Below are 17,372 nucleotides of genomic sequence, written 5' to 3' on the forward strand. Positions count from 1 at the left end.
TGGGACGGCCAAGAGACAAGAGGTGGCAGAACCGAGTGCTCAGGTTGGGGTGTAGGGTTTGAGCATGGCCTGAAGGTAGGGAGGGCAGTTCCTCTTGCTGCTCCATAGGCAAGTATCACGGTCTTGTAGTGGATGCAAGCTTTGACTGGAAGCCAGTGGAGTGTGCGGAGGAGCGAGGTGTCATGGGAGAACTCTGGAATGTTGAAAACCAGGCGGGCTGCAGCATTCTGTCGCCAACAGCGAGTTTCAGTAGTCTGGGCGGGAGATGACAAGTGCCTGGATTAGGACCTGCACCGCTTCGTGCATGAGGTAGGGTCGTACTCTACGGATGATGTAGAGCATGAACCTGCAGGAACTGCTTTGATGTTTGCAGAGAACGACAGGGTCACGCCAAGGTTCTTTTCACACTGGGAGTGAAACACTGGGGAGCGGTCAACTGTGATGGAGAGGTCTTTGAGTGGGCAGGCCTTCCCCGGGTTGAAGAGCAGCTCCGCCTTGTCGAGTTAGAGCTTGAGGTGGTGGGCCGACATTCAAGCTGAGATATCTGCCAGGCACGCATGTGCACCTGGGTGTCAGAAAGGGGGAAGGAGAAAAGTAGTTGAGTGTCATCTGCATAGCAATGATAGGAGAGACCATGTGAGCGTATGACAGAGCCGAGTGACTTGGTGTATTTGTATTTATTAGGCATCCCCATTAGCTGCTGCCTCTTCCTGGGGTCCAAACACATTAAAGCACTTACATTACATATAAAACAAAATATTAAACAGTACATCATATAACATTATTACACCACTACATAACTACAATACAAAATGTATAATACCACCATACAACAATATTATAATGTATGCGTGTGCATGTCTTTACCTTTGTGTGTGTCTCTTCACAGTCCCCACTGTTCCATAAGGTGTATTTTTACCTGTTTTGTAAATCTGATTCTACTGCTTGCATCAGTTACCTGATGTGTAGTAGAGTTCCATGTAGTCATGACACTATGTAGTACTGTGCGCCTCCCATAGTCTGTTCTGGTTTCTGGGGGGGTATGCATGTCTTGTGGGGTATGCATGGGTGTCTGAGCTGTGTGCTAGTATTTTAAACAGACAGCTCGGTACATTCAGCTTGTCAACACTTCTTACAGAGATGAACATTCATATCATTAATGTTAGCTCTCCAATTACTTTTCAGGGCCAGCCATGCTGCCATGTTCTGAGCCAACTGCAATTTTCTTATGTCCCTCTTTGTGGCACCTGACCACACTACTGAACAGTAGTCTAGGTGCAATGAAACTAGGGCCTGTAGGACCTGCCTTGTTGATAGTGATGTTAAGAAGGTAGAGCAACGCTTTATTATGGATAGAATGCTCCTTAGCTACTGTAGTATCAATATGTTTTAACCCTGACAGTTTACAATCCAGAGTTACTCCTAAGCAGTTTAGTCACCTCAATTTGCTCAATTTACACATTATTCATTACGAGATGTAGTTGAGGTTTAGGGTTTGTGATGATTTGTCCCAAATACAGTGCTTTTAATTTTGGAAATATTTAGGACTAACTTATTCCTTGCCACCCATTCTGAAACTAACTTCAGCTCTTTTTTAAGTGTTGCAGCTGTTTCAGTTGATGTAGTAGCTGACATGTATAATGTTGAGTCATCCGCATACATAGACACACTGGCTTTACTCAAAGCTAGTGGCATGTTGATAGTAAAGATTGAAAAAAGTAAGGGGCCTAAACAGCTACCATGAGGAATTCCTGATTCTACCTGGATTATGTTAGAGTGGCTTCCATTAAAGAACACCCTCTGTGTTCAGTTAGACAAGTAACTCTTTATCCACAATATAGCAGTGGGTGTAAAGCCATAACACCTACGTTTTTCCAGCAGCAGACTATGATTGAATATGTCAAAAGCCGCACTGAAGTCTAACAAAACAGCCCCCACAATCTTTTTATAATCAATTTATCTCAGCCAATCACCAGTCATTTATGTAAGTGCTGTGATTGAATGTCCTTCCCTATGAGCGTGCTGAATGTCTGTTGTCAATTTGTTTACTGTAAAATAGCATTGTATCTGGTCAAACACAATTTTTTCCCCAGAAGTTTACTAAGGGTTGGTAACAGGCTGATTGGTTGGCTATTTGAGTCAATAAAGGGGGCTTTACTATTCTTCGGTAGCGGAATTACTTTTGCTTCCCTCCAGGCATGACGTCACACTTTCTAGCAGGCTTAAATTGAAGATATGGCAAATAGGAGTGGCAATATCGCCGGCTATTCTCCTCAGTAATTTTCCATCCAGATTGTCAGACCCTGGTGGCTTGTCATTATTGATAGAGCACAATATTTTTTTCATCTCTTCCACACTCACTCTACAGAATTCAAAAGTACAATGCTTGTCTTTCATAATTTGGTCAGATATACCTGGATATGTAGTGTCAGAATTTGTTCCTGGCATGTGGGTTTTGTGATGAATGGGCCATCTGATTCAATTAATCAACATTTAATTGAAGGTGCTCAAACTTTTTACTATCATTCTTCATATAATTTTATTTGTTTCATAGTATAGATTATTTAAATTATTATTTTAGTTTAGTCACATGATTTCTGAATTTGCAGTACGTTTGCCAATTAATTGGGCTGCCAGACCCATTTGCCATTTATTTTCCCTCATCTGTCTCAACCATACAATTTTTCAATTCCTAATCAATCCAAGGGGGTTTAACTGTTTTTTCAGTAATTATTTTAATGGGTGCATGCTTATTAGTAACTGGAATAAGACATTTCATAAATGTGTCAAGGGCAGCGTCTGGTTACTCCTCATTACACGCCACAGACCAGAAAACATTCTTTACATCATCAACATAAGGAACACAACAAACCTTATTATATGACCTCTTATACACTATATTATATTATATTGACAACTCATTGTCACAATGGTAGGGATTAATTGAGCTGATCTTGGGTCATTGAGAAGTCATTGTCTAAAACTTAAATCTTTGAACATACAGTTCCTCACAAAAATATCAGACACACACACACACACACACACACACACACACACACACACACACACACACACACACACACACACACACACACAACACACATTAGGGTCCAATGGAGGGGCAACAGGATGCAAGAGGGTGCTGTAGGGTCTCAGAGCGGCGCAGGTTCACAAACTCTGTCTCCTGCCACTCTGTCAGACCGCTTTGATGCTCACTCGTACACCTCTTCACCCTGTGGGCTGAGACAGAGAGGGATCACACACACACCGCATCCTTCTATATGCCACTCAGCACTTCCACAGCCAGTGTTAGTTACCACAACCACAAAATCACACCTGTGCTTATGTCTAGGTAATGAGAAAATAGGGAAAAAATGAAAACGTCTGATTATTTCTGGTCCAGTGAACGATGACAACCGAGCTCGCTGCCCAGATTTACATAATTAGAAAGAGGAGATTCTCTTGATTAAAATGGCATCCGGCCTCCCGGGTGGCACAGTGGTTAAGGGCGCTGTACTGCAGCGCCAGCTGTGCTACCAGAGACTCTGGGTTTGCGCCCAAGCTCTGGAGGGTTTGGCCAGTAGGGAAATCCTTGTCTCATCGCGCACCAGCGACTCCTGTGGTGGGCCGGGTGCAGTGCGCGCTAACCAAGGTTGCCAGGTGCACAGTGTTTCCTCCGACACATTGGTGCGGCTGGCTTCCGGGTTGGATGGCGCTGTGTTAAGAAGCAGTGTGGCTTGGTTGGGTTGTGTATCGGAGGACGCATGACTTTCAACCTTCGTCTCTCCCGAGCCAGTACGGAAGTTGTAAGCGATGAGACAAGATAGTAGCTATTGGATACCACGAAATTGAGGAGAAAAAGGGGTAACATTTTTTTTAAAGAAAATGGCATCTGACTTTAAAAAATCTAAATATACACATTGCGAGATATTTGGCGAAATAGACAGACATGCATAAACTATGGCAAGCAGCTGGTAAATATGGTCATATTATGAAACTGGGCTCCACGGCGGATGCAATGAACTAGTTTTTAATCAGAAAAAGCATTGTTAAAAATGTAATGTGTCCAGCCTATCTACAGGACCTCCACCAGCCACAAAAGCTAAGTAACGTTAATAACATTAACACTATGCCATCTAATTGAAGTCGCTGTACTCATAATATACAGGAGAACTATCGCCTTATGGTGAGGATAGCCATGTTGCAAGCGCAGCTTCAGATGCAATCGTTAGGCAAGGGAAATTTAAGTGTAGGAAAGGATGAAACAGCGTCTGTGCCACCAGTAAGTACAGAGAGTAGTATAAATCTCTCCGCACAGTCCCAATTTTCTCAAGGCTTCTGGAAAGAAATGCTGTCGGTATGCTCAACCAGTGTCGCTCATTCGCTCATTCTATCTCCTCTAGCTCCACAATGAGAGGGTGCAGGCCAGGCAGCAGGCTGTTAGCCAGCCTGCCAGCTTAGTGGAGTCTGCCACTAGCACAGTCAGTGTAGTCAGCTCAGCTATCCCCACAGACTGTCTGTGCCTCGATCTAGCTTGGGCATCTTGATGTGATTGCCCTGACTAAAACATGGCTCAAGCCTGATTAATTTACTGTGTTAAATGAGGCCTCTCCTCCTGGTTACATCAGTGACCATGTCCCCTGCACATCCTGCAAAGGCGAAGGTGTTGCTAACATTTACGACAGCAATATCAATTTACAAAAAAGACAATGGCTGTGTTTTATCCTTTTGAGCTTTTAGTCACAAAATCTATGCAGCCTACTCATTAAAGGTAAATTACGTTTAAATGGCATCCGACCAACGCTCTGTATCAGTCCTCATACTCCTAGACCTTAGTGCTGCTTTTGACACCATCAATCACCACATTCTTTTGGAGAGATTGGAAACCCTAATTAGTCTACATGGACAAGTTCTTGCCTAGTTAAGATCTTATCTGTCAGAAAGATATCAGTTTGTCTCTGTGGATGGTTTGTCCTCAAATCAATTGGAAGTTTCTATTCCTCAAGGTTCTGTTTTAGGGCCACTATTGTTTTCATTATATATTCTACATCTTGGTGATATCATTTGGGAACACAATGTCAACTTTCACTGCTATGCGGACGACACACAGCTGTACATTTCGATGAAACATGGTGAAACCCCAAAATTGCCTACCCTGCAAGCCTGTGTTTCAGACATAAGGAAGTGGATGGCAAATGTTTTACTTTTCGACATGGACAAAACAGAAATGCGTGTGAAGCAAACAGCTGGAAGCCAGGCTTTCTCCTATAGAGCTCAATTTCTATGGAATTGTCTGCCTATCCATGTGAGAGACGCAGACTCGGTCTGGACTCATCTCTTCAGTAGGTCCTATGATTGAGTGTAGTCAGACCAGGGCGTGCCAAGGTGAAAGGCAAGGCACTGGAGCAAGGAACCGCCCTTGCTGTCTCTGCCTGGCCGGCTCCCCACTCTCCACTGGGATTCTCTGACTCTATTACGGGGGCTGAGTCACTGGCTTACTAGTGCTCTTCCATGCCGTCCCTAGGAGCGATGCATCTCTTGAGTGGGTTGAGTCACTGACATGATCTTCCTGTCCGGTTTTGCACTCCCTTGGGCTTGTGCGGTGGAGGAGATCTTAATGGTCTGTACTCAGCCTTGTCTCAGGGTAGTAAGTTGGTGGTCTGATAATATCCCTCTAATGGTGTGGGGGCTGTGCTTTGGCAATGTGGGTGGGGTTATATCCTGCCTGGTTGGCCCTGTCCGGGGGCCACAGTGTCCCCAGACCTCCCCCTGTCTCAGCCTCCAGTATCTATGCTACAATAGTCTATGTGCTGAGGGGCTAGAGTTATGGTTGATGTAATTCTCCTGTCTTATATGGAGTCCTATGGAACCTTATCTACGGCTATGGAACCCTGACCTGTTCACCGGACGTGCTACCTTGTCCTCAACTTTCTCTCTCTCTCTCTCTCTCTCTCTCTACCGCACCTATTGTGTTGACCTCTGAATGTTTGGCTTTGAAAAGCCAACTAACATTTACTCCTGAGATAATGACCTGTTGCACTGACCTACAACCACTGTGATTATTATTTCACCCGGCTGGTCATCTATGAACTTTTGAACATCTTGAAGAACGATCTGGCCTTAATAGCCATGTACTCTTATAATCTCCACCCGGCATAGCCAGATGGACTGGCCACCCACCAGAGCCTGGTTCCCCTCTAGGTGTTTTCCTAGGTTCCTAGCCACCGTGCTTCTTCATCTGCATTGCTTGCTGTTTGTGGTTTATTCTTGGTATCTGTAAAGCACTTCGTGACATCTGCTGATGTAAAAAGGGCTTTATAAATACATGTGATATGTCTCACCAAGCATTGTTGCTTACTCACTTTTCTGTATCGACCATATTGTTCCATTATAAGAAATATGAACAATATATGCTTGTCTATCTGCTGCCCTCTAGTGGTCTATCTTCAGAGATACAAATTCAAAGCTGTCACAATTATGAATATCGAAGAACATAAATTGAGAAATATTTTCACACCTAGAATGCCTGACTACTTACCAATAGCCAGCATCAGTTCACTGACTTGATTCCCTGACTTGGCCGAGGTCTCCATAAAAAGCAAGCCTCTTTCAACGGCAAGACTATGCCCTTCCTATGAAATGATTAGAGAGGATCAAGCATTAATCAAATATGAGTGGTACATTGCACTGCTGTCATGTGGTGACCAATGTGAAAGTACAGTACAATGTGTATGTGTGTGTGTGGTGGGGGAAGGGATGTTTATGTCAGATTGATCATCATATAGGAGTACCGTTAATATCCACATGGGACATTCTGTATGTATGACTGAGTCTCCCTACAACCTGGGTGAATGTGTTTGTTTGCTGTAATATGTACAGTGTATGTGGTGTGTTATAGGGGCTGGTGCAAGTGTGACTATGCATGAGTGTGTATTTGTGTGTGTTGTTTGTATACAGTGAGTACAGTACCTGTAATGTCACCTGGCGCAGCTCTGAAAGATCCCCCTTGTTTCCTACTAGTACCATCACGGTGGAAGCCGGAATATAGTGCTTCTCCAGCTCCCGAAGCCACATCTGGGCCCTTATGAAGCTCTCCTAAACACACACACTGTGAGTGACAGAGGTATTGGGACAGTGACACATTTGTTGTTGTTTTGGCTCTGTACTGCAGCATTTACACTACCGGTCAAAAGTTTTAGAACACCTACTCATTCAAGGGTTTTTCTTTATTTGTACTATTGTCTACATTGTAGAATACACGGGAAGACATCAAAACTATTAAATACCACATATGGAATCATGTAGTAACTTAAAAATATATTTTATATTTGAGATTCTTCAAATAGCCACCCTTTGCCTTGATGACAGCTTTGCAAACTCTTGGCATTCAATCAGCTTCCACCAGTCATGAAGAAGTTCCCACATATACTGAGCACTTGTTGACTGCTTTTCCTTCACTCTGTGGTCCATCTAAACCCAAACCATCTCAATTTGGTTGAGGTCGGGGGATTGTGGTCATCTGATGCAGCACTCCATCACTTTCCTTTTTGGTCAAATAGCCTTTACACAGCCTGGAGGTGTGTTGGGTCATTGTCCTGTTGAAAAACAAATTATATTCCCACTAAGCCCAAACCAGATGGAATGGCGTATTGCTGCAGAATGTTGCGGTAGCCATGCTGGTTCAAGTGTCCCTTGAACCACAGACAGTTTCACCAGCAAAGCACCAGCAAAGCACCCCCACACCATAACACCTCCTCCTCCATGCTTTACGGTGGGAAATACACATGCAGAGATCATCCGTTCACCCACACAGCGTCTCACAAAGACAGCGGTTGGAACCAAAAATCTCAAATTTGGAGATTTCCACGACAAATTTCCACCGGTCTAATGTCCATTGCTTATGTTTCATGAACCAAACAAGTCTCTTCATCTTATTTGTGTCCTTTAGTAGTGGTTTCTTTGCAGCAATTCAACCACGAAGGCCTGAATCACACAGTCTCATCTGAACAGTTGATGTTGAGATGTGTCTGTTACCTGAACTCTGTGAAGTATTTATTTGGGCTGCAATTCCTGAGGCTGGTAACTCTAATGAACTTATCCTCTGCAGCAGAGGTAACTCTGGGTCTTCTATTCCTGTGGCGGTCCTCATGAAAGACAGTTTCATCATAGCGCTTGATTGTTTTTGCAACTGCACTTGAAGAAACGTTAAAAGTTCTTGACATTTGCTGTATTGACTGACCTTCATGTCTTAAAGTAATGATCGACTGTTGTTTCTCTTTGCTTATTTGAGCTGTTCTTGCCATAATATGGACTTGGTCTTTTACCAAATAGGGCTATCGTCTGTATACCAACCCTACCTTGTCACAACACAACTGATTGGCTCAAACTTATTAAGAAGGAAAGAAATTCCATAAATGAACTTTTAACAAGGCACACCTGTTAATTGAAATGCATTCCAGGGCATTACCTCATGAAGCTGGTTGAGAGAATGCCAAGAGTGTCATCAAGGGAAAGGGTGGCTATTTGAATTCAAATATTAAATATATTTTGATTTGTTGAACACTTTTTTCGTTACAACATGTGTTATTTCATAGTTTTGATGTCTTCCCTTGCATTCTACAATGTAGAAAATAGTAAAAAAATAAAAATAAAAAAATAGAATGAGTAGGCGTTCTTAAACTTTTGACCGGTAGTGTATATAATGACTATGAGGTGCAGACTGTCAGCTTTAATCTGAGGGTATTTTCATCCATATCGGGTGAACCGTTTCAGAATTACAGCACATTCTGTACAATGTCCCCTTATTTTATGGGAACAAAAGTATTGGGACAAAATCACTTATGTGTATTAAAGCTGTCAAAAGTTTAGTATTTGGTCCCATATTTCTAGCACACAATGATTACATCAAGCTTGTGGCTCTACAAACTTGTTAGATGCATTAGCTATTTGTTTTGGTTGTATTTCAGATTATTTTGTGCCCAAAATAAATAAATAATGTATTGTGTAATTTTGCAGTCACTTTTAGTGTAAATATAAATAGAATATATTTCTAAACACTTCTACATTAATGTGGATGCTACCATGGTTATGGACAATTCTACATTTATCATGAATAATGATGAGTGAAAAAGTTACAGTTTGTGTTCGTGTGTTTGCATTTGTGTGTTAGTTTTACTCGTTTGCTGATATCGTACACCACCAGTGCTGCATGGGCTCCTCTGTAGTACAGCGGGGTAACACTGTGGTATTTCTCCTGTCCCGCCGTGTCCCAGATCTCAAAGTGAAATGTGACATCACTCAGACACACCACCTGGGTGAAGTAGGCACCTGGGGGGACAGAATATACTGTGACACCAGGTAGAATGAAGACATACAGTAACCTACCCTAACAGGCAACATTCTTCAACTAGATCCCTGAGGTTAAGCACAATGACATACTACAATGTTACTCAAACTTTAATCCACATCCCTAATGCTAAATGAGAGTGGCCAGTTTGCCAACCTTGTGAAAAAAATACAGTGGGGCAAAAACAGGATTTAGTTAGCCACCAATTGTGCAAGTTCTCCCACTTAAAAAGATGAGAGGCCTGTAATTTTCATCATAGGTACACTTCAACTATGACAGACAAAATGAGAAAAAAAATCCAGCAAATCACATTGTAGGACTTTTTAAGAATTTGTTTGCAAATTATGGTGGAAAATACGTATTTGGTGAATAACAAAAGGGTATCTCAATACTTTGTTATATACCCTTTGTTGGCAATGACAGAGGTCAAACGTTTTCTGTAAGTCTTCACAAGGTTTTCACACACTGTTGCTGGTATTTTGACCCATTCCTCCATGCAGATCTCCTCTAGAGCAGTGATGTTTTGGGGCTGTTGCTGGGCAAAACGGACTTTCAACTCTCTCCAAAGATTTTCTATGGGGTTGAGACCTGGGGACTGGCTAGGCCACTCCAGGACCTTGAAATGCTTCTTACAAAGCCACTCCTTCATTGCCCGGGCGGTGTGTTTGGGATCATTGTCATGCTGAAAGACCCAGCCACGTTTCATCTTCAATGCCCTTGCGGATGGAAGGGCCCCATTCATTCTTTCCTTTACACGGATCAGTCGTCCTGGTCCCTTTGCAGAAAAACAGCCACAAAGCATGATGTTTCCACCCCCATGCTTCGCAGTAGGTATGGTGTTCTTTGGATGCAACTCAGCATTCTTTGTCCTCCAAACACGACGAGTTGAGTTTTTACCAAAACGTTATATTTTGGTTTCATCTGACCATATGACATTCTCCCAATCTTCTTCTGGATCAACCCAAATGCTCTCTAGCAAACTTCAGACGGGCCTGGACATGTACTGGCTTAAGCAGGGGGACACGTCTGGCACTGCAGGATCTGAGTCCCTGGCGGCGTAGTGTGTTACTGATGGTAGGCTTTGTTACTTTGGTCCCAGCTCTCTGCAGGTCATTCACTAGGTCCCCCCGTGTGGTTCTGGGATTTTTGCCCACCATTCTTGTGATCATTTTGACCCCACGGGGTGAGATCTTGCGTGGAGCCCCAGATCGAGGGAGATTATCAGTGGTCTTGTATGTCTTCCATTTCCTAATAATTGCTCCCACAGTTGATTTCTTCAAACCAAGCTGCTTACCTATTGCAGATTCAGTAGAATACGGTGGAAAAGTCTAGATACAGCATGTTCAAATGAGGTAGGATAAGAGATGTAAGGCAATAAATAGGCCAAGGTCGCAAAGTAATTACAATTTAGCAATTTAACACTGGGATAGTAGGGTGTGCAGAAGATTAATGTGCAAGTTGAGATACTGGGGTGCAAAGGAGCAAGATAAATAAATAAATACAGTATGGGGATGAGGTAGATTTGATGGGCTATTTACAGATGAGCTATGTACAGGTGCAGTGATCTGTGAGCTTCTCTGACAGCTGGTGAGGGAGATAAGTCTTTCCAGTTTCAGAGAGTTTTGTAGTTTGTTCCAGTCATTGGCAGCAGAGAACTGGAAGGAGAGGCGGCCAAAGGAAGAATTGGTTTTGGGGGTGACCAGAGAGATATACCTGCTGGAGCGCGTGCCATATCAAATCAAAATCAAATCAAATCAAATCAAACCAAATCAAATGTATTTGTCACATACACATGGTTAGCAGATGTTAATGCGAGTGTAGCGAAATGCTTGTGCTTCTAGTTCCGACAATGCAGTGATAACCAACAAGTAATCTAACTAACAATTCCAAAACTACTGTCTTATACACAGTGTAAGGGGATAAAGAATATGTACATAAGGATATATGAATGAGTGATGGTACAGAGCAGCATACAGTAGATGGTATCGAGTACAGTATATACATATGAGATGAGAATGTAGACAAAGTAAACAAAGTGGCATAGTTAAAGTGGCTAGTGATACATGTATTACATAAGGATGCAGTCGATGATGTATAGTACAGTATATACGTATGCATATGAGATGAATAATGTAGGGTAAGTAACATTATATAAGGTAGCATTGTTTAAAGTGGCTAGTGACATATTTACAACATTTCCCATCAATTCCCATTATTAAAGTGGCTGGAGTTGGGTCAGTGTCAATGACAGTGTGTTGGCAGCAGCCACTCAATGTTAGTGGTGGCTGTTTAACAGTCTGATGGCCTTGAGATAGAAGCTGTTTTTCAGTCTCTCGGTCCCAGCTTTGATGCACCTGTACTGACCTCACCTTCTGGATGATAGCGGGGTGAATAGGCAGTGGTTCGGGTGGTTGATGTCCTTGATGATCTTTATGGCCTTCCTGTAACATCGGGTGGTGTAGGTGTCCTGGAGGGCAGGTAGTTTGCCCCCGGTGATGCGTTGTGCAGACCTCACTACCCTCTGGAGAGCCTTACGGTTGAGGGCGGAGCAGTTGCCGTACCAGGCGGTGATACAGCCCGCCAGGATGCTCTCGATTGTGCATCTGTAGAAGTTTGTGAGTGCTTTTGGTGACAAGCCGAATTTCTTCAGCCTCCTGAGGTTGAAGAGGCGCTGCTGCGCCTTCTTCACGACGCTGTCAGTGTGAGTGGACCAATTCAGTTTGTCTGTGATGTGTATGCCGAGGAATTTAAAACTTGCTACCCTCTCCACTACTGTTCCATCGATGTGGATAGGGGGGTGTTCCCTCTGCTGTTTCCTGAAGTCCACAATCATCTCCTTAGTTTTGTTGACGTTGAGTGTGAGGTTATTTTCCTGACACCACACTCCGAGGGCCCTCACCTCCTCCCTGTAGGCCGTCTCGTCGTTGTTGGTAATCAAGCCTACCACTGTTGTGTCGTCCTCAAACTTGATGATTGAGTTGGAGGCGTGCGTGGCCACGCAGTCGTGGGTGAACAGGGAGTACAGGAGAGGGCTCAGAATGCACCCTTGTGGGGCCCCCGTGTTGAGGATCAGCGGGGAGGAAATGTTGTTGCCTACCCTCACCAACTGGGGGCGGCCCGTCAGGAAGTCCAGTACCCAGTTGCACAGGGCGGGGTCGAGACCCAGGGTCTCGAGCTTGATGACGAGCTTGGAGGGTACTATGGTGTTGAATGCCGAGCTGTAGTCGATGAACAGCATTCTCACATAGGTATTCCTCTTGTCCAGGTGGGTTAGGGCAGTGTGCAGTGTGGTTGAGATTGCATCGTCTGTGGACCTATTTGGGCGGTAAGCAAATTGGAGTGGGTCTAGGGTGTCAGGTAGGGTGGAGTTGATATGGTGAAATGACACATGAGGGTGCTGCTATGGTGACCAGCGAGCTGAGATAAGGGGGGACTTTACCTAGCAGGGTCTTGTAGATGACCTGGAGCCAGTGGGTTTGGCGATGAGTATGAAGAGAGGGCCAGCCAATGAGAGCATACAGGTTGCAGTGGTGGGTAGTATATGGGGCTTTGGTGACAAAACGGATGGCACTGTGATAGACTGCATCAAATTTATTGAGTAGGGTACTGGAGGCTATTTTGTAAATGACATTGCCAAAGTCGAGGATTGGTAGGATGGTCGGTTTTACAAGGTATGTTTGGCAGCATGAGTAAAGGATGCTTTGTTGTGAAATAGGAAGCCAATTCTAGATTTAATTTAGGATTGGAGATGTTTGATGTAAGTCCGGAAGGAGAGTTTACAGTCTAACCAGACACCTAGGTATTTGTAGTTGTCAACATATTCTATGTCAAAACCGTCCAGAGTAGTGATGTTGGACGGGCGGGCAGGTGGCGGTTAAGATATCGTTTAGGACCTTGAGCGTGGCTGAGGTGCACCCATGACCAGCTCTGAAACCAGATTGCATAGCGGGGAAAGGTGTGGTGGGATTCAAAATGGTCGGTAATCTGTTTGTTGCCTTGACTTTCGAAGACCTTAGAAAAGCAGGGTAGGATAGATATAGGTCTGTAGCAGTTTGGGTCAAGAGTGTGTCCCCCTTTGAAGAGGGGGATGACCGCAGCTGCTTTCCAATCTTTGGGAATCTCAGACAACATGAAAGAGAGGTTGAACAGGCTAGTAATAGGGGTTGCAACAATTTCGGGTGGTCTATAGCAAGCGGCAGCGGTGAGAGACTTGTTTCTGGAAAGGTGAATTTTAGGAAGTAGAAGCTTGAATTGTTTTGGTACAGACCTGGAAAGGAAGATAGAAACTTGTAGGGTTCTATCTCTGCAGTAGATTGCAACACCGCCCCCTTTGGCAGTTCTATCTTGGCGGAAAATGTTATATTTAGGGATGGAAATTTCAGGGTTTTTGGTTGTTTTCCTAAGCCAGGATTCAGACACGGCTAAGACATCCGGGTTGGCAGAATGTGCTAAAGCAGTGAATAATGTTAACATGCATGAAACCAAGGCTTTTACGGTTACAGAAGTCAACAAATGAGAGCACCTGGGGAGTAGGAGTGGAGCTAGGCACTGCAGGTCCTGGATTAACCTCTACGTCACCAGAGGAACAGAGGAGAAGTAGGATAAGGGTACGGCTAAAGGCTATAAGAACTGGCCGTCTAGCATGTTCGGAACAGATAGTAAAGGGAGCAGGTTTCTGGGCACGATAGCATAGATTCAAGGCATAATTTACAGACAAAGGTATGGAAGGAAGAGAGTACATTGGAGGTAAACCTAGGCATTGAGTAATATATAGAGAGATATAGTCTCTAGAGATGTTTAACCTCTTGCGACGAGCAATCCCGTATCCGGGAGCGTAATTATAGCCTCAAGCTCATTACCATAACGCAACGGTAACTATTCATGAAAATCGCAAATGAAATTAAATAAATATATTGGCTCACAAGCTTAGCTTTTTGTTAACAACACTGTCATCTCAGATTTTCAAAATATGCTTTTCAACCATAGCTACACAAGCATTTGTGTAAGAGTATTGATAGCTAGCATAGCATTAAGCCTAGCATTCAGCAGGCAACATTTTCACAAAAACAAAAAAAGCATTCAAATAAAATCATTTACCTTTGAAGAACTTTGGATGTTTTCAATGAGGAGACTCTCAGTTAGATAGCAAATGTTCAGTCTTTCCAAAAAGATTATTTGTGTAGGAGAAATCGCTCCGTTTTGTTCATCACGTTTGGCTAAGAAAACCCCCCGAAAATTCAGTCATTACAACGCCAAACTTTTTTCCAAATTAACTCCATAATATCGACAGAAACATGGCAAACGTTGTTTAGAATTAATCCTCAAGGTGTTTTTCACATTTCTATTCGATAATAAATCATTCGTGGCAGTTTGGTTTCTCCTCTGTACCAAATGGAAAAATGCATGCAGCTGGAGATTACGCAATAATTTCGACAGAGGACACCAAGCGGACACCTGGTAAATGTAGTCTCTTAAGGTCAATCTTCCAATGATATGCCTACAAATACGTCACAATGCTGCAGACACCTTGGGGAAACGACAGAAAGTGTAGGCTCATTCCTTGCGCATTCACAGCCATATAAGGAGACATTGGAACACAGCGCCTCCAAAATCTGGGGCATTTCCTGTTTGAAATGTCATCTTGGTTTTGCCTGTAGCATCAGTTCTGTGGCACTCACAGATAATATCTTTGCAGTTTTGGAAACGTCAGAGTGTTTTCTTTCCAAAGCTGTCAATTATATGCATAGTCGAGCATCTTTTCGTGACAAAATATCTTGTTTAAAACGGGAACGTTTTTCATCCAAAAATGAAATACTGCCCCCAGAGGTTCAAGAGGTTAAACCAGGTGATGTCATCGCATATGTGGGAGGTGGAACAACATGGTTGGTTAAGGCATATTGAGCAGGGCTAAAGGCTCTACGGTGAAATAAGACAGTAATCACTAACCAGTACAGTAATGGACAAGGCATATTGATATTAGGGAGAGGCATGCATAGCCAAGTGATTGTATGGGTCCAGTGAGTGGTTGGGCTGGCTGGGGACACGGCGATTCAGAAAGTTAGCAGGCTGGGGCTAGCAAGCTAGCATAAGGGCCTTAGAGGGACATCGCGATGGGGGAAAAGTCTGTTTTTGCCTCCTCGTGCGTTGACGTCTATAGACCAGTCGTGGAATTAGTAGGGTTCCAAGGAGCAGAGGGGTCCAAGTCCAATTGGCAAAATGGGTAGTGGTCCAAGAAACTGGCCGGTGGATCAGCTAACAGTCCAATATGCTATAGATAGCTAGCAGGCCACGGTTAGCAGAATGGGCCTTCACGGGGCGTCGAGCCTGAGGGGCCTGTTGGGATCTTCGTGCAGATTATGTTGGTATTCCAGTCGTGAAGGATCGGCAGGGTTCCGTGCCCCATACCGACAGTAGAAGGGGTGTGGATATTGTAGCCGAGGAGTGGGCTTCAGGATCCCAGGAGCCCTAGCCGGGAGATGGGTCTAGCATGGGCTAGCCCCAGTCTAGTTGGTGCTTGCTCCGGGGACGGAAACGTTAGCCAGGAGTAGTCAACCCGGGTTGCGGTTAGCTAACTGCCATGATCCAGATGAAAGGGTTCAGAGTTTGCGGTAAGAATCCGGGGATATGGAGAGAAAAATAGGTCCGGTATGCTTTCCGAGCTAAAGGTGATGACCGCTAGCAGTGATTAGCTGACTGATAGCTGGTAGCTAGTTAGCTAGCTAGCTTCAGTTGAGGTATTCCAGTTCGGGGGTAAATAGAAATACGTAGAAATCCACACCACATTGGGTGAGGCGGGTTGCAGAGGAGAGTATTTTGAAGTTGAGGTTTAGGAAAAATATTAAAAAGAATGCGAAGGAAAATATATAAAAATATATATACATGGGACAAGACAAAGATGTCTGACTGCGAAGCCATCTTGTATTCAAATAACAACAGAGCAACAATGTTCTTGACAAAATATACCAGAGAGACAACTTAGCTTAGGGCTATGAAATAAGATACTACTATATGAAAAAAAAAGCTCCTGAAAAACGCTAAAAGTGCACAGCTGAAATAACATGCCACAGAAGTATATACATACCTTTGGCACTAGGAGCATAATGCTGTAATAGCCATGCATATGATACCAATACACTTGTATCCACCCTAAATCTACTAATGACACAGAATTATATCACGTATATGTGTACTCACAGCCTACGGTGGGTAAAGTGCCTTTAAACTCATCCTTGCTGAAACGTATTGCCAGACTGGACTTCCCCACCCCAGAGCTTCCCAACAGCACCATCTTCACCCGTATTGTCCTGGTGTCTCTTGTTGGAGTTGTTGGCCCAGGTGACCGGGGCCCTGTTGATTCCCTCCTTTGAGTTATCTTCTCCATCCAGAGAGGAGGGACACCCACAGGATACTCCACGGTTGCTGGTACAGACAAAGCCAGCGGTCATAGAATCCAAATATCTGGTGTTGTAGTTTCAGCTTTAGAACACACAAGTACACAAGACGGTTAAATCAATCATGTGAAACCAGTAAAATCTTACAGAATTATGAAGGTTAGTCCTCTAATTTATCTTGTTATAGGTGAAGATCAAACCAAAGTCCAACGTTGGATCGCAGACCACAATATAACTTACTCGTACACACCTCACACCAGCTAGGCTGTAAAAGGGTAAAGCTAATAAAAATTCTGCTATCTGAAGAAACGGTAAATAAGAGGTCAAGATAAAGACAATACAAGTGCTAAAGCAAAAACAAGACTCATTTCCCCAGAGACAGAGAGCAGCTACAAGAGCAGTGTTGCAATTCTGATAAATATGGGATATGGCCTTTTTTTAAACTTTGCTTCTTTACTTTTACTTTTACTTCTTTAGTTTGGTTTCTGCATAGGACACCAAAATAAAGGAATTGAAACTTTAATCATGCTTTTCAAAATACCCAGTCACGTGGGATGCTGGACTGGTGTTGAAAGGCATCATACACATATAGCTTGACAATTACATTTATTTCAATGAGAAATACAAAAAACAAG

General features: G+C 43.6%; 1 protein-coding gene across 4 annotated transcripts; it reads right to left on the reverse strand.

Moving 5' to 3' along the window:
- Positions 1-658: 658 nt before the first annotated feature.
- On the reverse strand, positions 659-17,155 carry LOC115130101 (ras-related protein Rab-17-like). 4 transcript variants are annotated; one of them, XM_065024624.1, is made up of 7 exons: positions 16,978-17,155; positions 16,541-16,822; positions 9,176-9,327; positions 6,970-7,095; positions 6,539-6,632; positions 6,181-6,295; positions 3,154-3,240 (listed from the first exon to the last, which is right to left on the reverse strand). In XM_065024624.1, exons 2-6 carry the CDS (start codon positions 16,725-16,727, stop codon positions 6,210-6,212), a joined length of 645 nt encoding a protein of 214 aa, XP_064880696.1. In that variant the 5' UTR covers positions 16,728-16,822; positions 16,978-17,155; the 3' UTR covers positions 3,154-3,240; positions 6,181-6,209. The 4 variants fall into 4 exon arrangements, with proteins under 4 accessions (XP_029516862.1, XP_029516777.1, XP_064880696.1 ...); XM_065024605.1 differs by having other exon boundaries at positions 6,181-6,298; XM_029661002.2 differs by lacking the exon at positions 6,181-6,295 and having other exon boundaries at positions 659-3,240; positions 16,988-17,155.
- Between the last annotated feature and the right edge of the window lie 217 nt (positions 17,156-17,372).

This window comes from Oncorhynchus nerka, linkage group LG1 (genome assembly GCF_034236695.1).
Source record: "Oncorhynchus nerka isolate Pitt River linkage group LG1, Oner_Uvic_2.0, whole genome shotgun sequence".
Lineage (NCBI taxonomy): Eukaryota > Metazoa > Chordata > Actinopteri > Salmoniformes > Salmonidae > Oncorhynchus > Oncorhynchus nerka.